Below are 24,898 nucleotides of genomic sequence, written 5' to 3'. Positions count from 1 at the left end.
GTTTCTTTATGCATATGGTTATGCACCTATGCAAGTTTGTCTGGATATTAAGTCATACACCTTAAAGAGTAGTTCCGTTCAATTCTGTCCCGTGTTATAGTGAGGGGGTTCCCCATGGCACGGAGACGGAGCTGTTACGGAACGGAAAAGAAACGGAAAAATTTGTAACCTAATTACTACAGAAGTAACGCTCGCGTAAACGTAGTAATAGACAGATATTATCTTATAATATTAATATATCTTATAATATATTAATTATTTCTGTGAAGTATAATTAGTAAAAAATGATTTTTAATATTTACGTATTTCCGTTTTTCCTGGTACATGGGGAACCCGGCGGTCATATAAAATCGGAACGGATATTTGGAGAAACGTTCTGATTATTTACCCTCCCCCCCTACTGTGCTTGCTTTCCGTTCCGCTTTTTCTCTACGTGGGACTGCACCCTTAGTACATACGCACAAGTGTGCGCTAGTGCAAGCGCCTGAATTCGCTGTCAATCCACAAATTTTGTTTCTAAGAAAAATGGATTTGAATTTTTTTGAAATAAAATAAATGTTTCTGTGAAGGATTTTACTTTTTTACATTGCATTGCACTATAATATATTGATATTTACGTTGAATACAGTTTGGATAACATTTTGCATGCAATTACATTTGATGTGACAACGTGCCCCGGTCACGGGGCACGTTGTCACAAGCGACCTGTCGTTATTTATTGTTATGTAACAACTGTAGAGTAACAATCACACAAAATTCGATACTGTCCAATTGAAGCTGAGGGTTCACTCGAAATTTTGGCATATCAAAGTACTCTTAAATATTGAATGTAAAAAATACAAAAAATATTGAACCAAATGTGTGACAACGTGCCCCGGTCTACCCTATACATATTTTATTGAATTGACCAATCATAATATAAAAATAATCATAACTATTAAAAATGTTCATCTTTTGACTTCACAAATTTCTTCAAATGTTGAGCTTCAAATTCTCACAGCACGCAAGATCTCAACGCTACTGCAATGCTTTCACTAGATCAGCCTTCAAAGCCTCGATATTTCCATGAGACTTAAAAAAAGTCTTTTCGTCTAAATGTTAGAGGAAAGAACGTGTTCTAAATCTCACTAAAATATCAAGGTTCTAAAGATTGATTTGGTGAAGGCCACGTCGATATTCATTGAGGTTTTGCATGCTACGAGAGTTTAAATTCTGACCATTTGAAGAAATTTGTGAAAGCAAAAAGTAAACATAGTTTAATAGTATGATGATTATATTTTTATATTACAATTGATCAATTTAAGAAAATATGTATACATTTCATGTTGCTTTTTTTCTTGTTAGTTATAAAATATAAATCTTTTTCTCACAAAATTTAAAACACGACTATCATGTACTATGTTGACTATGTATATATAGTATATAATAAATGTAATTAATGTAATATAATAAATGTAATGTAGTATAGCGGATAATATTAAGTAAATTAACGATTAATAGAAAATGCACATCAAAACAAACTACAAATATTTATGTCAATGTATGTAAATGTTCCAAAAATATAAATATGCAAGAAAGACATCAAACATATCTTATAAAAATAAATAAAATAATAAAGAAGATTTTATGTAAATAATTATTGTGATCTTTATTATTTTGACATAAAACATAAGTGAAAGAAAACAACTTGCATTACTGGAACCAAAGTCGCATTTTATACTGAAAATGTAGATTTTCGAGCATATGTCGATTAAACATTTTTTTCGCTTTCTGAGGATTATGCTTACTTTTCAACATTTATTCTCTCATTTTTTCTTAACACCCTGTATACTTTTTTCGGGGCACAATTAATAACCATTAACGTATTAGCATACTTTTTTTCTTCAGAATAATTTCAGGAATACTAAGAAAATTACTGAATAACTAATCTGTGATACGATCGGAATCTATCGAAAACTGATATTATTTCTCATTCTTTTATTACAGATATTTACTAGTAAATACTAATACGATTCGTCTCTATTAGATTTAGCCATAAAATTATAAAATTGTTATAAATTTTCTGCGTATCCGTATTTCAGGATACATTCGGTGATGAATATAAACATATTTTGACATATATAAACATAACGCATAGCTATATATAATGAATGCTATAACTCAAGCGCAAGGAGAGACAATGATTAAACAAATCAATAATCGCATGTATAATCTCCTTTATAATTAAGATTAATATTAATAATGACGAGATACATAATATGTAATGAAGAAGTGCCATATCAGCTGAAGATCGCGGTACAAAAGTGTACAATAAAATAAGACAGCTAATTTCCTTATAAAGTAATTGTTAAATATAGACGAGGTATACAACGTATAGTAATCCTTGTAAATGTAATATACGTTGTATTATATAATGGCGCTTTTTAGTCGCATTTAAAGTTAAACTGCTAAAGTAGCTCAGTAGTATCATAGCCTGATGGTCTACAAATAAAACTACAAATTTCTACGCTCTTCTACATTATTTAAAAAAAAAAAAAAGGAAAGTGTGATTGTGGGTGTGATTGAAACAAATGTGTTCGTAGCTATTTTGCGTAATACCATTCCCAGTATTCGAGCTATTCAAATTATCGTACATAAATTCGAGACGTACATTTGCCTTTTTGTAGGTCTATGTATGTACACAACCCACGTCATATTCGTGTTCTGCTATATATTCAGCAAGAGGATAAAAGAAACTGATAAGAACAGATAAGAACACATATAAGGATATAAAAGTATACATCTTTGTCTTTAAAATTCGTAATGAAGGAAACTTGCAAACTTGCAAAAATAAAAAAGAAGACAAAATATTTACTTACATCTCGATATCGTTATGTCATATGAAAATTTCTTACAACGATATTCCCCTAATAAATCTCTTTCAGACATATCGGGACTTGGAAGTAAATAGCCTCAAAGGATACGTAGTAATTCAGAATTTTACAATATAAATGTACATGTCACACCAATGTTTATCATACCAATAATTCTTAAAAATCGCTAAAAGTTGAGTTAACTGAATCAAGACCGCGATATGTTACATCGTATGCATTTTAACGACGTGTTCATCTCATATACAAAATTAAATGCTTCGAATGTATTATATTATCGATCCCAATAACTAGAGTTGTCGTATTATGGAAGAGAAAGACGATAAACTTACAGCTACTTATTGTTAGTATATTTTGGCTGGATTCCGATTATATTTACTGTCAGCAACTGTCAGTACTGAATATCTATAGCATACGTAACGTAATGTAAAATATAGAAAAATATAGAGTTTCAGTACTGACAGGGAATATTAGAATGCAGCCATAATATATTATATATACACATACACGCGTTCCACGTCAAGTGGGACAAGTGTCTGAGTAAAATTAATTCGAAACATGACGTTCGATGGCTTAAAATTTTCGTTTTTATGTGTAGTTTAAGAAAAAACGTGGCCTTTTGAAAAATTTAAAATAACTGCTTCAATATGGCGGCTGGAATAGATAAAAAACTTTTATTAAAAACATAATTATTGGTCAGATGATCCAAAATTCATTTAATTTCCATGAAAATCAGCATCTGGAGGTTTTTTAGGTCGCTTATGACCTGAATCCTATGAAGAATCCGTAGTCAGAATCTGAAAAATCAAAATGGCGGATCCAATATAATGGCTGTAAGACATGAAAAATTGACTGGAACACTAATTGTAAGATTATTAATCATGTCCAAAATTAATTTTTTTGAATAGTATTTGTTGATAAACAAAAAAAAATTACTAAAAGGCAATAAAATTAATTTTTTCTCCATGAAAATATGTATGTGGGGGTTTTTCAGGTTGCTGGGGTGATTTAGTTTTCAATTTTTTAAATATTTTTCATTTTTATTTTTATCGTTATTCTACATTTTTATTGTAAAAAAATGGAAAAAAAAGTATATATATCTATATATTTAAAGAATTACAAACTAAATCATCGACTTGGAAAACCCCCACATACCTATTTTCATGGGAAAAAAATTAATTTTATTATCTGTTAATAATTTCTTTTTTTGATCAATAAAATCAATAAATACTATTCAAAAAAATTAATTTTTAACATGATTAATAATCTAACCATTCCAGTCAATTTTTCATTTATTACAGCCGCCATATTAGATCCGCCGTTTTGATTTTTCAGATTCTGATTACGGATTCTTCAAAAGCGACCTGAAAAACCCCCAGATATTGATTTTCATAAAAATCGAGTAAATTTTGGACCACCACCTAACCAATGAATCAAATGTTTTTAATAAGTTTTTCAAATTTTTTTGAAACAATTTTCCAAAATAAAAAAAATCGCGTCAGAAAAATATGAAAAAATTCTCAAAAATCCTGTGTTATATACAAAAATGTTCAAGCAACAGCCTACAGTAGACTGACGTCTGCTTCTAATTTTTTTCAATATTTTTTTCGAAAAAAGCTCGAAGAAATTAGAAGCGAACGCCGGCTCACTTTGGGTCAAGGCTTAAAAATTTTGATATTTGATAGGATTTTTGATAATTTTTTCACATTTTTAAATTGTGGCCATCAATATGTCTGTTTAACAAATTATAACTAAATTAATTTTATTTTAAAAAAATGTAAAAAAAATTCTGAGTGCATTTTAGAGTTGGAACAATAACATAAAAAATCGCCGACCAAATCCGAGAGGTCGAGGGTCAAATCCAGGTCGATTTGGCATGGAATGCCCCATATGTGTGTGTATGTGTGTGTGCGTGCGCGCGCGCGCGCGCAATCAGCTTTTTGGTTAAAGCAACATTGTGCGAATTATATACATCACTGCTTGCTTAAAGTACAGAATTCATCTTAAAACACATCTGCGTTTTCATACCGCAAGGCTTATGGTGCCGCTTTTCCAATGGAAAATGTCGCAATTGAAGACACTCTTCACCATTCTCAATCAGGAATACTTTGATCATATCAAGGATAATTCAATCATGACAATAATTGAACTGTTTTCGACAAGTTTTTATCTACAAAGGAAATAATTTAAACACAATGGTTTCATCATGGTCAAATTATTTTCAATTTCATGACTATCTTATGTTAATATGTACTTAAAAATACATTAAAACGTTATATATATATATATATAACGTTTAACGTTTAATAAAAAAAATATATAATAATCATATATATATATATATATATATATATATATATATATATATGATTATTAATTTTTTTTCAATTGCAATTTCTCGAAAATCAGCTCTGTCGATCTCTTCAGAGACAAAATGAAACAGTATTCGAATCTTGAGGATACCTCTGTGTATTCAACCTTACGCGAGAAAGCCACAGCTACCTTTGACGACTGGGTGAAATCTTCAATAAAATATATTACAGAAACTTGTTTTGCAGTACTTGGTTATATGTATATATTTACGTATACGTACTCATCACGCGCAGAAACTGCGTATATCATATACGAGAGCGACACGATAACAGTCGCCGAGTTTCGTCTACTTTTTCGCTTTGGTATTTACAAGGGCAGTACTTTTGGAGTATATCCGTCACGGATTTATACGTCGATCGTAACTCACACCAACTCACACCTTCCACGGTGATACCATTGAGCTGTGGACAACTGCGAATACGTCGGCGTCATCAATAGAGTTAGGCTGCGTTCCAATATCCACTGCCAGTATCAAAAATCTATAATACACGTGACGTAAACTATATATTTTCAATACTGGTAGTAAATATCAGAACGCAGTCCTAGTCTCGCGTTTATATATCGTTATATATCATTAGCTTCAACACGAACGATAGATATTCGCCTTATCTGAATACCTCTCAAAACTGTCTCTGCATTCTTCTCGTTGACACATGAAAAACGTCGTTAATAATCTGTGGAAGATACGCTCTTCTTCTCGTGAGTAAATTTGTGGAGAATTCGTTTTAGCGACAGACGTGGGAAACGGCGGATAGAGGATTGTGGAAGAAGGGTACAATCGTCTAGGTTTCCTCGCGGACAAAACTCTGATCAATGAAATGCACACCGTTGTGACATCATATCCCCGTTTCTTTCTTAAGAACGTAAGCAATCTTGATAGTAAAGAAACCTTTTCTGCATCTACATTCGATACTCTGACTGAAAATATACAGTGTCTTTCTCAACCTTATTTTGACAAACATTTAGAAATGCGGAAATGCATACGACGATTCGCTACTGTCAAGCACGCTAGATCTCACGTTTACAATACCATCCTTTCACTCTCATTCTCTCTCATGCTGGCGACTTTGCGTACATATATTTCTTTTTCATTCATTCCATACGAGATTACAGTCCCGTTGACGCGCACACGCAGAGTCAGACAATGGAGAGAAATAACGCCTTGTACATTTATGTTACAAGTTACAGCAAGGCTTTTTTACTAGTTTATCGCTCCGATTCGTTGGATCATTTTCTCCTTGCGCAAAGGAAACACAATTTCACTTTGTACACAACAAACGTTCACTGGATAATGCACGTAGAAAGTGTGTTCTTACATATCGGAGGGTCATCGTACCCCAAATAGCAAGTCGCGCAGGGTTGTCTTACTCGGACGGTCTTTGACCCCAGCGCGATTTCGTCCTCGGTAACCTAGTGGGCGACGGCGAGCTATCGTTATCGTTTACCTTCCGTTTGACATTCAGCACGATGCCGCTCTTGGGTGAAACTTTTGAGGATGCGCTCGCCACTTCGGAGGCGTCTACAGTTGGCGGAGTCGATGGGAAAATGGGAAAATCTTCATCCTCGAGACCGGGTGGCTTTGGTTGTTCGGGAGTGAAGCTCTTCTTGAAAGAATCCGAAGGACTCGACTTGAACGATTTGTTCGCCTCCAACGCAAGCTCCGTGGAAAGTGAGAGTGACGAGTGAAGCGGTGGCGATATCGGTGCGTCATTTACGGAGACGATAGGCGGCGGCGTTAAGACGAGTAAGGATGATGACGATGATGACGATGAGGATGAGGAGGAAGAGAAGGATGGTGGTGGCGCCGGCACTACGGACGTCACTGATGCTGTCGTCACCGCCGTCGTCGCCGCCGCGACTGCGGCCAACTCTTCTTCAGCCTTTCGGATCAGATCCAGATCGCTCAAACTACTCAATGTGCCTTTGCTCTCCTTGGGAACTTCCAACAGCGTTTTCTGTTCCAACTGACTAATCCTGGAAGAGGATGAGGGCGAATACCTCTCCGGATTCTGGTAGAGCGCAGGTAAGAACGACGCGCTGGGTTTAGACGGAAGATAAGGATCCACTTTAGAAGACTCTTGCCGCTTTACGTTCGCCAAGATCTCCTGTAAATTCGGCGGTATGGTGATGTCCGAGACTTTATCGAGGATAGGTTGTGCAAACTTGGAAATAGGCGGCGGAGGCGTGAAAGACCGAGCGTTTGATGGGCTGTAAGCCTCCTCGCAGTCGTCGGTTGGCGGATCTAGTCCTAAACCCTGAAATAATCGTAAAGATAAAGATGCAAAAGTACAGATATAAGATACAAGAGATACCGATGAAGGCAGATAATGCTCACGATTGATCGTCAAAGATACGCGCGATTAATGGAAACACGAATGTAGTTCTAACAAATCTCTCTATATTTCATCGATCGAAATTACTTGACAAATAAGAGGAAAATTAACGCGTAAACTCACATTACGGCTTCAAAACTTATCGAATAAATCTATTTTTACATTCTACAAATTTTTTTAAAACCATCATTCAATAAGATACACGAAAGAGGGTATAGAGCTACTGACAGATTTCTACTTCCAGCGAACATGCCGAATGATCGACTTGACCACTTTAAAACGTCACATATGTCTAAGTCTCTAATGCAGAATATTAGAGATCCTAACAATCGCTAGCTTTTGCTATTATCGCTCGCGACGATACGCGGCCGTTATATTGTGAATTAATATAATGAAAAAAAGGGGGAAAAAAAAATATATATATATATATGTATATATATAAACATTTACAATTTATCCTCGTTCTATATGCCCGACAAGTGTTGACTCAATTATTTTACACTCGCTGTTAAATGATAAACTTTCAATTTCTCACATTTGATCAGCGAGCGATTTCAATGATCTCTAACGATAAAACACTCGTTCGATCGAGTTCCCTCAGAAGTAAGAATCTAGAGCAGCTCGGGAGATGGGATTGGGATGTGTGCGGTAGAATTCAAAATCAATTTTATTTGTACAAGGCGAACAAAAAGTATCGTAACATGATAACAACAATCGAGAAAAATGAGCCTAATAAAGATTCTCACCGGTAAAGTGGGCGTTGCTTCGTCGAGAAACGACGAGCTAATGCTCTGTATCTGTTGCCTCTGTTCCTCAATCTGTTGCTTCTGTTCTTCAATTTGCCGATTCAGCTCGTCCATCTTCCTCTGTAACTCCGTGGGGTTCTTGTTGGATGAAGACAAGATGCCAGTGGTACTGTCAGTGGTCTGTAGCGTGTTTATATCATCATCCATCTCGCCAGGGCTGTACGGTTCGTCTCCGTCATCGTCCAACGTGACTTTATCAGGCGACGAGGTCAGGTCGACGATCTTGGACGACAATTCCGGTACGATTTTACATATCGTCGCGGTGTCTATAACGCCGCGCGACATACCTATGTGCGCCTTGTTCAAAGATTCCAGGGTCATCTGCGTCACCGCTGCTGCTGTCGCCGCCACTTTCTCCTTCGTCGAGTCTAAAGCGGTTGCTTTGTACAACATGGGAGACGAGGACGGTGACGGCAACGTCTTCTCCTTTGGCACGCTGACCAATGGCGGAGTATAACTTCTGTCGGACGTCTTCAATGTTTTCGAAGGTATCGGCGGCACAATCGACAACCGTTTCTTCTTATTACGCACTATAATGCCGAGAAGTAGATGCGGCCGGTGCTCCTCGAACCCGGATCCAGTAAGTGGCATTAGGACCGGCGGTATTGTACTCTGACTCGAAAATGGCATTATGTAAAAGTCCTTGATGTTTTTCGAAACATTGCCTACAACGCCTAAACGACTTCTGCTGTTCAGGTAGCTATACAGAGTTATATAAGGAATCTTCTCTTCGTCATTGGCAGCCGTTAATCTGATGACTAGAATCTCCTTCGAGCCGCTCCTCTTCATCTTCGAAATATAATCCCAAACGGTCTCGTGACTGATCCTACCCACAACGTCGACAGTATCCGGTAAATCGTCCATAAGATCCTTGGCGTTGCCACTTACTTCCTGCGCAGTTATGAAAAACTTGGCGACGTCAACCATGTTGACGAAGCCGCGCCAGACGGTCTGCCAACTGCCCTTCGTCGCCGACGTTTCCTTGTCCGTCACCTGTTCTTTGTCTCTCTCGGCTTCCTCGTTTATATCGGGCGTTTTGATCGTGACAGTAGAACTAGGTTCTCTATCCGATATGTCAGAATCGTTCCCATCGATCGTATTCGTTGTCGCCTCATCTTCTATATGTCGCCAGAGGCGGTCCTCTATCGGCTTTTCCGTAGGTGGTGGCGAGGTTTCCTTCTTCTTCTCCATTTCCCTTTTACGTTCCTCTTCTCGTTTATCAACGTCCTTCGATTCTCTACTCCCACTACGATTTCTCGAACGACCATCGTTATTTTTATGCCTGTCCTTCTCCTTCTGTCGATCTCTCTCCCTGCTCTCCTTTCTGCTCGCCTTGTCGCGATCTTTGTTCCGATCTCGATCTTTATCCTTCTCTCGCTCTCTGTCCTTATCGCGCCTGCTCTCTTTATTCCTGTTTAACTTTCGCTCTTTACTCTTGTCTCGGGTCTTGCTATGATCCCGATCACGACTATGATGATGTCGACTGCGACTTCTCTCCCGTCGATCCTTATTCTTAGACTGTGCACTGTCGCGCTCTCTTCCTCTCTCCTTGTCCTTTCTCTTTCGTTCATCAGTATTCTTGGATTTTTTTGTTTCCACTTGTGCCCTTAATCTATCGTCCTTATCCTTATTCTTTTCCAGATCGTCAACCGTGGAACTTATGTTGTCACCGTTATTTAATGCGGAAACGATATCCTGCACCGGCGTTTTAGGATCAACGTGATCTATTCCACCGTCATTCTCGATTATTTGTTCACCCTTGTGAGTCTTCACGACTATCGACTTGGCCTGAGCCATCAAATCCAGTTCGTTCTTCTTTATCATTTCCAGCTGATGTTTGGTCTCCTTTTCGCGCCATTCAGCTAATTCCTGACTGGCCATCTCATCCGGACTTAATCGCACTACTGCATCCGGCGTTAATGAGCGATCCGCGATTTTCCTAAACAATGTCAGATTCTTGGTGTCCTTTATGTTGAACACAAGACTTCTGTACTTCGCTTTGTATTTAGAACCGGTGTCCTTAAAATACTTGTACATTTCGAGTTCTATATTGAAAGCCAAGTCAGCGATCTCCTCGTCGGTTAGTTTCAGATCTTCAGTTTCCTTTATACGGCTGGATAATAATTCTGTCAGCGTTTTTCGGATATTTACTCGTATGGGTTCCGTTTCTGGCTTTTTTGCCAGTGTTACTTTAGTTTGTTGCTTCAGTTGGGACGGTGATGGCTTTGCTTCTTGCTTCTTAATCGGCGTTTGCTTCGGTGAGCCTGCTGCCTGGGTTTTCAATTGCGACTGCGTGACGTTCTTCGACGTCTTTGATATTACAGGGCTCTTTCCTGGCGTTGTGGTGATTATCGTTTGTTTCAGTTGTGTCGGTTTATTACCCGACAATACACTCGCTTGTTGTTGCATAGCGGGAATTATTGTAATTTTCTTGTTGGGTGCTAAAACAGTTTGTTTTGATCCAGCTACTTTCGTATAGATCATCTTGGGCATACTTTGCACTTTAACTGGGGATAGCTGCGTAAGTTTTGCCTGAAAACAGTTCACATATCTTTCTGTTAATTTCTTGCAAAGATGTCTTATAGAAATTTCTACATAATCCAAAAATTTTAAATCTTTTACATGTTTTTTACCTATATTTTTGTATAAGTAAAAATATCAGCTGTTATGAAGAGAGGATTAGAACACTGTACTTGATAGAGTACTCATTAAGTTGAGTAAAAATAACTAATAATAAAAAAAACAACCATCAGAGTTACAAGTAATTTTATCGAGTTTGTAAAGCAAGTGATTTGCTTGCTTCTATTTATCGTATGCAATATGAAAATAAAAAGACAGATGAAAATTTTAATGCAATATAAGAAGAAAATTCCCGACTTGACAACTTTTCGGCATAGAAATATCATGTGGCTGCATCTACATTAGCACGACCACATAAAATGTATCTCTGCTATTTCTTGATTAAATGAATAACTGATATTATTAAATTCAGTCTAGGTAATCCTAAATGCCAAATAAGTGCATAATCACTGATCGCAGAGACGAATGACTAACTTACTTTCATCTAACGCAGAGACAATTCTTTGTTAAAAAATGTGTGTGGAAATGGAAGAAGAGTGTAGAACGTAAAATATTTTCCGTAAACATCAGAGTTGTGTAAGATAATTTTGTTTTCACAATATCATCTATCGTATATCTGTCGATAAATAAAAGCAAATCATTTGCTTTATATCAACTAAAAATCTAATTCTGAGAATTGATTTTTCAAACTGTTTCATTAAACATTTCTTATTTCTAGTGTTACTATCTATAAATCCTGAATTTCTTTTTCATAACATCTTGTACAATTTTAATTAACTTAGACTTTTATTGAATTTTATTGAACACATACAGTTTTTCCAGATGTTTGGATCTGCGTGACGAGCTTTCCGCCTATTTGAAGTGTATTAATATTATTAGCTTCGACTATTTCAAAAGTTGGATTCTCTTTCAACCATGTTCGCAAACTGGATCTCAGAGGAGCATCTGCGCCTAAAATAATAATAATTCATGTATATATATATATATATATATATATATATATATATACACGCACACACGCGACGCGCACACGCACGCACACACACACACACGTACATCGACATAAATGGTGTCCCGTGAGCGGCTAGGTATGCGTGTGCTTACATACGTAACCTTGCCACCGAGGGATACCATTTCTGCCGGTGCGCGCATCACATACGTACGCGCGCGCGCACGTATGCATACATACAATAAATCTCTCTGTTCTGAACAAATACTTTATTCTTAACTTTCCCTTGAATCCATACTCCTATCTAATGATGAATGTGCAAAATAAAAATATACCCACAATAAATTGAGAGACAAAGCGAGTAAAAAACAAAAAATATCATATTTGCTATGATTCCATGTGATTACATGACAAATAATAATAGAACAGCAGCGCATAAGAGATTAAATTTATGAAAAAGCCAGCTTATTCAAAATAGAGGGTGATTTGACTGTACTTTTATGTAATATTTAACATCAACCAGATATAATCTATTTACCGGTAAGAACTTTACCAGTTTTTCTGTCAAAGACTACTACTCTAGCCTCGGGTTTTGCCTTCATAGTGTCTATCGCAGGTGATTTCGTAGATTTTATATTTGATCCAGATGGCACAGGTTTCTCCTTGGTTAAAGTTTCTTGAGCGTGAGCGAGAATACACGCATCTGAACAATAAATGCTGGAGTTCCTGGCTTCCTTCTTACAAACAACACACTGCATTGTACTAGAAGCTGGAGTAGCACTGTGGTCGGCAGCAGAACTCGACGGAGATATTTCTTTCGTAGACACAGCTTGCGATAATGGTGTCTCACCTACTGACTCAACCTTTGTTTTTTGCTTTCCAGCTAGCGATTGCGAATTCGATTTCATTTTTTCTTCCTCAGCTTTCTTTCTTAGGCAATTTGGACAAACCCACTCTATACCCTTTTCCTCCATTTGTTGACCTATCATATATTTGTATAAAACAGACATCGTATGACACGAATATAAAATATTTTCATCTGAACTTAGATTCCAGATACTTACCCATGGCTTTGCTGACATGTACACATTTTCCGTGGAACCAATCTTCGCAGACATCACAGCATATCATAAATCGATTGTTATGTGGCCGTTTGCAGATACACCATAATCGGTCAGGATCATCTTCGGAATCTGAATTGTCTTCCTCATCATCTTCATCATCTTCCTCTTCTTCTTCATTCATTACTTGTCCCGTTTTGAACTCATCCTTGTTATGTGCTGGTTGCTGAACCTGACTGTATCGATGTTAAAACAATTATTAAATTTTAGTCAAAGGTATAATCAGACCATGCAGTATAAGCAAACTTATTTATGCAGATATCCAATATAATAATATAATATAATATTCAAAATATCCAATATAATATTCAAAGTATATTTCAAAGTATATTCGTCATAAGTAGCGGTACTAATTTTGATCTTTGCTTAGGTTCTTTTCAATCAAAATTTGACTATTCAATGAAGACTATTCATAAGAGTTTTATATTAGCGTCTAGTATGTTTTTCTTTCAGCTTCCTTCTGTAATGACTTCTAGCAATTAAACTAGAGTAAAGAACAAGAGTATGCATGTATCGGTATTTATTGTTCCCGAACCAGGTTACAATTCACCTCACTCCTTTATTCACAACTTTGTAATCAAGCTTTTATAAATCGAGGCATACAGGATGAGGATCAAGTCAGAGCACCCAGATCTCAGGCAGAGAGTCACAAAGAGCCGAGCGGTGGGGATACACACACGAAGAGAAAGCACATACGTGTGCTCGGAACCTCGTGCTTTCTCGTTGTGTGCGTATCCCCACTGCTCGGCTCTGTGACTCTCTGCCTCAGATCTGGGTGCTCTAAATCAAGTTCGAATTCGGGACGACTACGAGTCGATCACCCTCGCACGAAACCACGCGTTATTCCAGCTAGAATAAATAATTAACATTTATATTTCTGGATTTATATTTTCATCAATATAAATATAACATAATGGGTTGGCATGAGATTTCAAGTCATTTTACTCAGCAAACCTTTTTACATTAGGAAGATATGTACTCAATATCTTTCCAATCGGATCTTTTTCCTATTGTTAAAATAAAAATTAAACAGAGATTATTTTCTTTGATTTAATTGTTGAAAATCATTGGTCATTATAAAAGCGTTATTGTATTATGTACTAAGATCTATATTCTCATTTAATTAATCTTCCGGCAAGCGCGACCTTTTCCATAACGGGAGCGCACGCCGTGTACAAAAAGAACATCGTGGAATGAGATTAAAAATTTGAAAGGATAAGGGATATTATCGTAAAATAAACATGCGGTAAAAGTTTACGATATTTGAAAGGTTATTAGATACTGAAGGAATAGCTCGGGGAGCCGGGACTCAAATTGGAAGTTTCCATAAATTCTCTCCAGAGTCACTGCGCGTGTACAAAGTACAAACGCACGCCCGTCGGAAGTTAATAATCAACATTTAAAGTTGACAACGGTTAAAGTGATGATTAAACTAAGTTGCAAGTAATATCGCTATTTATAACGAATACTTGAATACTAATAAGAATGATAAACTTCGAATATCATATGGAGATTTATGTTTACCGACTTTTACTAATATGTATAATTTAAAGACAACTCAATCTTACATAATTTATAATAGCTATTATCTTGACATGCATATTGTAAACATATTATTCTAATATATAATATATATATATGTACACACACACACACACGCACACGCACACGCACACGCGCGCGCACACACGCACACACACACACACACACACACACACACACACACACACACACACACACACACACACACACACACACGCGCGCGCACCACGCGCACACGCACGCACACACGCGCGCGCGCGCACACGCACGTACGCACGCACGCGCGCACGCACGCGCGCACGCACGCACGCACGCGCGCACGCACGCACGCACGCACGCACGCACGCACACACGCACACACACACACACACACACACACACACACACACACACACACACACACACACACACACACACACACATTACATATATATATATATGTGTGTGTATATATATATATATATATATGTGTGTATATATATATATATATATATATATATATATATATATATAATGCGTCATTTATCAATTTTTAACAGACAAGGTGTCCCAGACTTCTCGTGATAACCGTTAATAATAGATATCCGAGATTATTTTGAGATAAAAAGCTTCATACTAAAATATCAAGGCTATAATAGTTTTTAATCGAGAAGTGTTTATAAAATTGACTAATAAAATTGTCCGAAACTCGCACGCTAGGTGTGGCACATGACAGTAGTAAAAATGTGTATAGAATTACAATACATTACCATACAACGTATCAAAATTGATGCTTAAAAATATCTTTACTATTATACGACGTACCAATTTCGGACAATGTAGTTGGTTAACTTTAAACTATGATAATCTCGATATTTTGGTATTAAGAGTTTCATCTCAAAATGATCTCAAGAATTTACCATTAACTCTTATTGCCATAAGAAATTTGGGATACCCTGCATAATAAATAGTATAATATATTAATAACAAGTAATTATATCATTTTTATCAACTAACGTTATTACATATAAATAATAAAATAATTTTATTATTATAAATTATTTGTTATAATTGATAATGTATGTTTACCTCTGTATATAATATATTCATGTGCATTATTCTGATATCATTATTAGTGCTGATCTACAACCTTGCTTTAAAGGATATTTAAGCTCTAAGCCGTAAGAAATTGACCAATTACAATGGAATTTGAGGAGAATATTCGACTGTGATTGGTCAATTTCTTACGGCTTAGAGCTTAAATACCCTTTAAAGCAAGGTTGTAGACCATCACTTATATAATTACATTGTTAAATAATTGATAATGATAAAGACTGGACTTTACATTAAATAATAATACGATATATCTAATAATCTATTAAATCATATAAAAATTGCTTATCTTAAGATAATAATGTACGAGTAATCAACCATACGCTCTTGCGTGACAAATTGTATACAAAACTACTTATTATTGCATCCAAATCCTTAATTTATTAATATAGTGTACTCACGTAAGCTTCTCTACTTTCTTCGTCGGTTCGGGATTCGTCTGTGGCATCTCAGTTTTCGCTTGCAATCGTTTACTTCTAGTGGCAGGTGCTTCGATAGGTGGTAACTTAATCACGCGATTGCCCCGAATGATTTGAATTGTTTCCTTGTCATCCTTTGAAGACTTTTTGCTTGGTTCTTTCGAGGTATTTGTTTGTGCCGTTGCTACTACCTCTGCTGATTTAGAGTCTTGTTCGGATGGTATTAACGTGGGCAAAAGCATGCTACCCGATGCCAATGGTTCTGGTATTACTCGTGGCCTGGGATCAGCTAGTGCAGACTGCAATGCAAGACAAAACCGATTAAAAATAATTAATTGTAAGCCCATTAAGAATTATTTTCATTTCAATTCTCTTTCAAATATCTTATCATTAAACTTTATTGTTAATAAAGTAAGGTAAAATAATAAAATAATTATTATACTTGTAAGACAATAACGCGCACAATGTTACAAAATTCAGTTAATCTTATGGAACGCCAGTTAAAATTGCAGACCTATAAAACTGTAAACAATATATTATCACATAATTTTCACTTTCGAATCAATTAATTTTTATTTTTGATGTTTTAATTACAATTTTTTGTTATTAAAAGTAAAATAAAATAAGATAATTATGAATTGTGACTCATGATTACAAGCACCGCAGCGTGAATTACTTAAAAACTTATACTATGTTTACGCAAGCGTTACTTCTGTAGTAACTTATGATAATTCCTCCGCGTAAACGGAGTTTTGTAGTAACTTACAATAATTCACTGTGTAAACGAGTGAATTATCGTAATTTACTACAAAAGTAACACTTGCGTAAACGTAGTATCAGTCACGTTTATAGAATCTGGGTTAAGATATCGCATGATTGCCCGATATAAAGCTGCAAACAATAAATCATAATTTTAATTTTCGAATCAATTACTTCTATTTTTAATATTTTAGTTGTAATTATTGATTTCATTATCGATCAACTGAAATAACCTTTGTTGTGCACCGGGGTAGGAGATACCCCAGCGTATTTTCAAACGCGTTTTTCTAATACGTACAATGCGAATCGGGACCTGTGCTGCCATCTACCTGTAGTCTAGCAATAACACTTCAAGATTCTATACATAGTTTTGCCCGCCCGGCTTTAGTCTGCTCAATACTCTCATTAAAAAAAAAAACGCGTGACTTCATATAGCAAAATAAATATACTTTTTTCAACTCCGCTATAAACTAATATTTTTCCTTGAAAGTGTAGTATGTTGCTAATAAATACGAATATGTTTCATGTATTCTGTTAGATTTATAAGGTTTTGTAATTGGCGCCAGCGGCCATTTTTGTTCTTGATATATTCGATGTAAATCGATAAGGTCGACGATATGCGATTGTCGATCTCCGCGCGCGCCTTTCTCTCTCTGCCAAATCACGCCACGTTTTATGGCTGTCTTTCTTTATCCGAATAAATCTTTTGCATCCAAAGCCAAGAGTGCAATATTTATATCCTAACAACATAGTATTTCAAGAAAATAATCCCGCAAAAATTATTAAAAAATATTAAAAATTGAATTTTTTATGCATTTTTTAGTGAAAAGTCCATTTTTCGGTTTTTTTAGTTAACATATCATTTATAATTCTTTTACGTTGCAAAATATTAATGAAACCTATTAGACCTTATTTTGGAAGCTTTGAACAATAGCCAGCAATTTTGTTTGAGTCAAAATAACGAATTCTACGTCTGTAATAAACGTTTTAAGTGACTGGGGTATGACATACCCCCTGTGCATAATACGTAATTTCGAAGAGGTGTGCACAACAAAGGTTAAAATAATAAAATAATGGTTCTAATATATGTATATATATAAGACATGGCAATGTGGACAGCATTCAAAATTCAATCAAATTCTATCTAGAATAAGAATGCATTCGCAAGCTTTGCGAGAGGCCTCTTTCTCTTCCGCTACTAGAGTTCGCACAAAAGGCTTGCTTTGAGACGGAACATTTGATATACGAATGATTCTGAAACAAACACCGGAGTCAACTTCTATGAATGTCGGAGAGAAGCGAGGAAAACGCACTCCATTCGGAAAAAATGTCATGATCTTTGAGTAGGAGATAGTAGCGATTAGCGCACAAGTGTTGATAACGTCAGAAAAGACTATTAGGAACGTCACAGAGAGCAAGCCTATCAGAATTTATTTGAATAGTTAGGCGACTTTGAAAGGCCTTGAGATGTTCCCATGCCCACGTTTAAGATTATTTGAGAATGCGAGCGTACTGAATGCAAAACAATTGTATTTGCTTAGTGTGTATCCTAGATTATTTAAAAGTAAAAGGCAACGAGACAGCTGACCAGTCAGCGAGAACTGGCTCAGCGACAAAGATGCAGAGATAGAAGCTGGCTACAGTTTAAATAGACAGAGATCAGAGATTGGCTGCGGGAGCAGCCTTAATTTTTGAAGGCCCAAAAATTAGGACCAAATATGGACAAGATAAAGCTTTACTAGGAGATTTGTTGCCTAGTGAGAACCTGATCGGGAGTACTACAAGATCATCAGGAAAAAGTGAGCCCAGGTTGATAATGCAACTGTGGCGGGGCATGGCGCCGTCAATTATCATGTGCACAAGTTGCATCTCTGGTATATGCTCAATTGTAGGTAATGCGGTGATGATGAGACTAGTCTCCACATCCTTGGCCGATATCCGGCATATACTAGGCTAAGATGTCAGTTGCTGGACTCCGATTTTCTTGAGCACGAGCAACTGCAGATTATAGCACTCTCTCCTTTGACGGAAAACGTGCCTTAACCTGCAGTTAGAAACAGGATGGTATAATAGACTCAATCTGATTGCCACAGGAAAATCTTTTTTTTTCTTTTTAGAAAATTGCCCTAGAACTAATTATTATAATTACAATTATCATTATTATTATAGGTCATAAATATATATATATGATGAATATTATATTTATTTAATGTTGATATCCTGTAGTAGATGTAATATATATTAGTAACGTATATAATATAATGAGATTACTAATCATATTCTCTGATTAGAGTATTGCATGCCATGTGTAAAAGATTTTTCATTTGCGTGAAGAAATTAATTAGAAGAACGAAAACTACATTATCATATAAAAATATTTAATAAATATTTAGTAAATATTTTTATTCAATATTTAATGTATCTAAAAAACGCAGCAACCACGTACAAATATCATCAATAAAAAAGTTAAATATACAGAACTAACTAGGATGTCATGATACACTAAAAATATATAATTTGTAAATTAATATAAAACTATTAAGTTGATTTGTAAATAAGTTCTGCTATATAGATAATTACTGAATCACTTTTACGAAAACCAATATTATCCGGTATCTAAAATTATTTATTATCTATAATTATATCTATGATTATTTATTATCTATTATTAAAAATATATAAAAATTACAAAATATTACAATAAATTTTAATATTAAATTTTAACATATTAAAATTTATTTATAAATTAATTCAACAAATATTGACAAAAAATATATAATAATGGTTTCATAGTACATTCAGTTACTTTTTATCTGTTTTTGATTTACACAATTCAAAGATTTGTTTTATGACATGTGTATTATTCACATAAATATATTTTAGAATAATATATAGATTATACAAATACACTTACATGTTCGGCTAAATCGACTCCAAGTTCCTCTTGTAACAATAATGCTTCAGCAAGTAGTTCTTCTTCGTGTTTGTTGGCTTCCATTTCTAAAGTAGCCAATAAATGTTCTTCTCCTTCGATCCCACCTTAAACAAATGCATAAAATGCTTTTAATAATTATTATTCTAATGTAATTTTTAAGATAAAAGAAAATAAGAGTAAATTCATAAATTATAAATAGGAGAATGCACTTATTATATGTAGAAAAAAAATTAACGCATAACTTTTTATCGTTAGAGAAAATACAAGTTGACGATAAAACCGCTTACTCTTGGAAACAACTTAGAATATAGAGTACTATGAATTAAATAATTCTCTCTGATGAAGCAGTATTTAATACTAGAGATACAAGAATAGGTACGATAGAAATGTAAAATACAAATTACATATAGAATCATATACAGTGCATTATAAACTTTGATAATATAAAAACAATAAAATGTTTTTAATTATAAGATTATGAGCAAATAAAGGAATTCAACGAAAAAAAGAACAAAATGTTTTAAAATATGTTTATTTTAGCATTATGTATTATATAAAAATAAATTATAAAAAGAAATAAATAATGGTACAGAAAAAATTCTACATCACAAAATATAAATAGAGATAATAAGTGAGTTTTTTAAAAACCACTTGTAAATAAAATAATACATTGAAAAGCAATATTACAAGATCTCTTCTACATAAGATTTAATTTTACCTGTATCTAAAGATGGGTGTAATTCTTCAGTCAATGATGCCTTGCTTTCCAATTTTTGTTCGTTTTCACTTCCTGGTATTATACTGTTACCTCTATCGAAGTTTAATTGTGGTTCTGGCTGTACAGACTGTTCAGAAGCATTAAATATTGTCTTTTTATCAGCAAGATTAGAAGTATTCTGTACTACGTTTGAATCGGCAGAGATGCCAATATTCAATAAAACTGCTGTGGAAATGGAACCGGTTGACGATCCAGACGTAGCTATTACTGTTGCAAAAGGTGTAGACGGAGTCGTAGGTGTTGCAGGGTTATCTGTAACCTTTCCGTCACTATTCGAACCTACACGTCGAATTATATCCGGTGTTGAAAAAAGCGCGGGACCCAAAGTATCAGCTACATAGCCTGGAGCCTTTCGATTATCTCTTTTAGGCTTCTTCGCACCTGTAACAAATGTTTCAAATGTAACTTAATGTTATGTAGCTCACTTTAATTAATTCTTAATTAATGACGAGGTAAAGAAAATACTAACTATCTAAAGTCTTGATTTCTACAGATTTTGAGGAATTTTCTTCCCCTTTCAAAATTGATTCTATACTGGTGTCAGATTTCCTCTTCTCCCTCTTTATATCGCTAGGCTTAATTTTTATCGGCATGCCGACCGACAAAACGGTTTTCGATTGTTGCTGTATCAGCGAACCTTGGTTTACATTTTGTTGCTGTGTCACAGGTTGTTGTACCGTGGATTGTTGCGTCAATATCGCCTTTACGGGAGAAATCTGCATGTTCGGACTCGCCGTTTTGGACGTCATTGGTATTTGTAGCAATTTCCCATCTTTGGTCGTAAAAAATTTTGTACCGCCTTGGTTGAATTTTTCCTTAGAAACGAACACAGCTTTTTTAAGCCCGATATTCTTGAGTTCGCTCGGTTTCATCGGAACTTGTTTTTGAATAAAAGTAACCTTCTGACTGCTTCTTCCTTGACCAGGTTTGGTCAATATCATGTCACCCTTAATCATGTTGGCATTAATTAAATTTGCTTTCACTTGATTCATTGTTTGTAGTGGTTTCTCATATGCTGGTGGCAATTCTTGCGATATAGATGGAGAAATTTCAGTAAATGGCGATTCTTCTTTCTTCTTCCCACCAAGTGTTTTGACTTGTCTCTTATTCTTAGTAGGACTAAATCGTTCTAATAATTTGAAAATCACGTTATTTCCTTTGCCTACAAAATCAAATATTTTCTAATAAACTAATTACGCACCCAATTTATCATCCTTTTCAGGAGTTTTCATTGCATTAACAGCAGCAGCCATCTCCATGTCTAATCGTCGCACCTGCTCCATATCCAGTTGTTTATTTTGACCTCTTCTTCGAACAGCTGTCATGCTACCACCTCTTGTAGTAAGACCTTTTCGTCCTCCTCGAGCCCTAGGAGTGCTTTTCTTGGAGCTACGAGGACCAAAATCTGAATCGCTATCGTTATCAGATGGTTCTGGTTCTGAAGACTCCAAAGATGATTCTGAGATTTCATCATCTTCTTCTTCCTTGTTATTTTTGGCTTGTACTGTAAATGAATATAATGATAATTCGTTCTCTTGATACTCTACGTAAATAATATATATTCAAATAATTAAAAAACAATAATTATTGAGACAATACATTTAGTTGTTCCTTGCGGAACACTTGTTATATTCCTCGGCATTGAATGATGCCCTGAAAATTTAGGAGTCCCAAGGATGTTTGTATTAGTTCTAGAAGGTCCAGTTATATTTGTAGGTGTAGATACAGCCGTTTTACGTATGGGTCTATTCATCTGTTTGTTTTGTAATATCTACAACACAGCAATTAAATATCACACAATTAGTCATGAATAACAATATTATGTTACTCTATACACACACACACACACACACACGCACACGCACACGCGCGCGCACACGCACACGCGCACACACACACGCACACGCACACACACACACACACACACACACACACACACACACACGCACGCACGCACGCACACACACACACACACACACACACACACACACACACACACACACACACACACACACACACACACAATGTAATAACAATTACATTTATATTCTTCGCAATATTCTTGCTCTTAACTCCAGCATTGTCCATGTCATTAATAGGTGACATAACAGATGTTCGAGGAGAGGTTGTTTGATGTATAAACTGTATATCATTGGTTTCAGACAAATCATCAACGATTGGTAGAGGATCCCTTGGTATTGGATCGCTAGGTGACAATCTGCTCGTATAACAATGATCCAACTGTATATTATATCGCATTGTATTCTGTTGTTCTTCTATCGATAACATATCTAAAAAGAATCAGTATATAGAGAAGTTGCATAAATCAACTATTAAGTCAGACAAAAGCATTTACGCGGTGTCTCAATCTTTGCACACACTTATATTGATAAAATTCTACAAAAGTTGTTAATATAAACAAAAGACAAACTCGAACAAAAGAGCAAAAGAACCTTAACAAAAAAAAATAATATATAAAGTACCAAGCATTGCAGTGACATTTTCTCCAAGTATCTGCTTTGCCTCTTCACTTTGCAGAGCTGTTTCTAATCTTTCCAGCTGTTCTGGATCCATCTCCATAAAGGGATCTACCAACCCACCTGGGTCAGTGCTGGCATTGGCGCTTACCGAGCTTGCTGTAGAATGAGCAAATATCGGTGGATCTACTGTCAAGGTTATATCTCCATTTTCAGTATCCGCGTCAGCCTGTCCTAATCTTACCACGCTAACATTAGCGCTCGATTGATTCACTGAAACAGCGATTTAATATCGCTTATTACCATATTGAACATTATTCATCTTTATCAATCTTTCACAAGATGTCATCACGTCTTTTATTTTACCAATTTGCTCGCAATCACTTACTTATTAAGTTTTGTAGAGTCGCCTGATCAACGGATATTACCCCGTCATCGTTGACAACAATGATTAACGTATCATCCTTCTTCTGAGAGCTACTTTCCTGTGGCTCAATGACATACGAGCTGGACATTCTGTTTGCCTGAGAAATATATGTTACACTTGTATACCAACTTTTGATCCCACAAAGAGCTCGGCAATGCGATAGATAATTCGTCGAATTTCGGAATGACTAATCGAGCACGATTTGCTGGATCGACCGGTAAATGATGCGAAGATTTGCTAATTAAAATCCACCGTTTAAAGTGAGCTCAATGAAGAGTCGGAGTATTTGACGATTCAATAAAAAGCGTTAAGATTATGGTTACCTGGGCGCGAAATTGTTCAAGAAATTGCTGGAAGTTTCGCGAAGCTGACCCCACTGTCGATCGGCAGCATATCCCGCGAATTGCGACGTCGCGTGCGTCTTCGGGCGATGCACAGCCACGTCGACGGACAGGCGTCGCGTTCCCGCATCAAAGTCTACGCCGTCGTCGCGACGACGATGAGCGACGAGCGACCCCCAGCACCACAACGATACCGTTCGTCCGCGTCGCAAAAAAGAAGCGGAAACGAAACGTCGGTGAATAGAAATACCGCTGACGGAGCGGAGCGTCATACGTGGCTACACGTCGCGCGTCGCCGAGACAACGGAGTTAATGACACGTGCGGTAGCGAGGAATCAATAAGCGCGCCGCGCTTCGCGTCGAAACGTCTCCCTGACGAGTAAACAACGGTACCGCCAAACCGAATACCGCCGAGTGAGCGGCCATTTTGTTTGTGCCTACGTTGGGTAGCGCGACATCATCGCTCGTCGTTGTCGTCGATATCGCCGTCCTATTGCTGCTTACCCGCTAGCTTCTCACGTCGATTCGTCCGACGTGAATGAGCTCTCGATGATGATGACGACGATACGAATGATTCCCTTACACGGAGCCTTCCGCTCGGTCACTCGTGATATCCGTTTCAACGATTCATCGCACCATCCGTTCCAATCCGTTCTCCGCGAATCGGCGGCCGATTACGATTAGAATACACGGATTTCGCACACACACTCTAACACCTATATTATGTACATACCTATATGCTGCTATATGCACGTATCATACATTGCGCGTCGCGCATTGCGCAACCAGCTGAATCACAGGCCCGTATTCAAGACGTTCAAGACTGTCTTGGTCTTAAGGTGATCCTAAGCCGTGATCCTAGCCGGTTTTTTTTCAGTTTTTTTTTTTCTTAGCACTAATCTTTTAATTGGCTTTATAGAAATGCAAAATTCTTGTCTAGAATTAAAGTACGCATCAAAATCTAGGTCATGGTGGTCGAATTTATATCAAAAACGAAAAAAAATTAATATTTTTTGTTATACGTGACGACCACCACATATAATTCGACCACCATGACCTAGATTTTGATGCGTACTTTAATTCTAGACAAGAATTT

At 36.2% G+C, this 24,898-nt stretch overlaps 1 protein-coding gene across 4 annotated transcripts; it reads right to left on the bottom strand.

Annotated features, from left to right (window-relative positions):
* Window positions 1-1,945: 1,945 nt before the first annotated feature.
* Pps (protein partner of snf) lies at window positions 1,946-24,494 on the bottom strand. 4 transcript variants are annotated; one of them, XM_071774734.1, is made up of 15 exons: window positions 23,785-24,494; window positions 23,423-23,558; window positions 23,041-23,307; window positions 22,598-22,848; window positions 22,157-22,328; window positions 21,759-22,061; window positions 21,027-21,686; window positions 20,498-20,938; window positions 19,759-19,883; window positions 16,068-16,384; window positions 12,976-13,208; window positions 12,450-12,893; window positions 11,774-11,913; window positions 8,323-10,914; window positions 1,946-7,498 (listed from the first exon to the last, which is right to left on the bottom strand). In XM_071774734.1, exons 2-15 carry the CDS (start codon window positions 23,547-23,549, stop codon window positions 6,608-6,610), a joined length of 6,963 nt encoding a protein of 2,320 aa, XP_071630835.1. In that variant the 5' UTR covers window positions 23,550-23,558; window positions 23,785-24,494; the 3' UTR covers window positions 1,946-6,607. The 4 variants fall into 4 exon arrangements, with proteins under 4 accessions (XP_071630835.1, XP_071630834.1, XP_071630836.1 ...); XM_071774733.1 differs by having other exon boundaries at window positions 24,307-24,494; XM_071774735.1 differs by having other exon boundaries at window positions 12,465-12,893; window positions 24,307-24,494.
* Window positions 24,495-24,898: the final 404 nt, after the last annotated feature.

The sequence above is a fragment of the Temnothorax longispinosus genome, chromosome 4 (assembly GCF_030848805.1).
Source record: "Temnothorax longispinosus isolate EJ_2023e chromosome 4, Tlon_JGU_v1, whole genome shotgun sequence".
Taxonomy (NCBI): Eukaryota; Metazoa; Arthropoda; class Insecta; order Hymenoptera; family Formicidae; genus Temnothorax; species Temnothorax longispinosus.
Note: the sequence above shows the minus strand (reverse complement) of the source record. Positions and strands in the feature narration are given on the sequence as shown.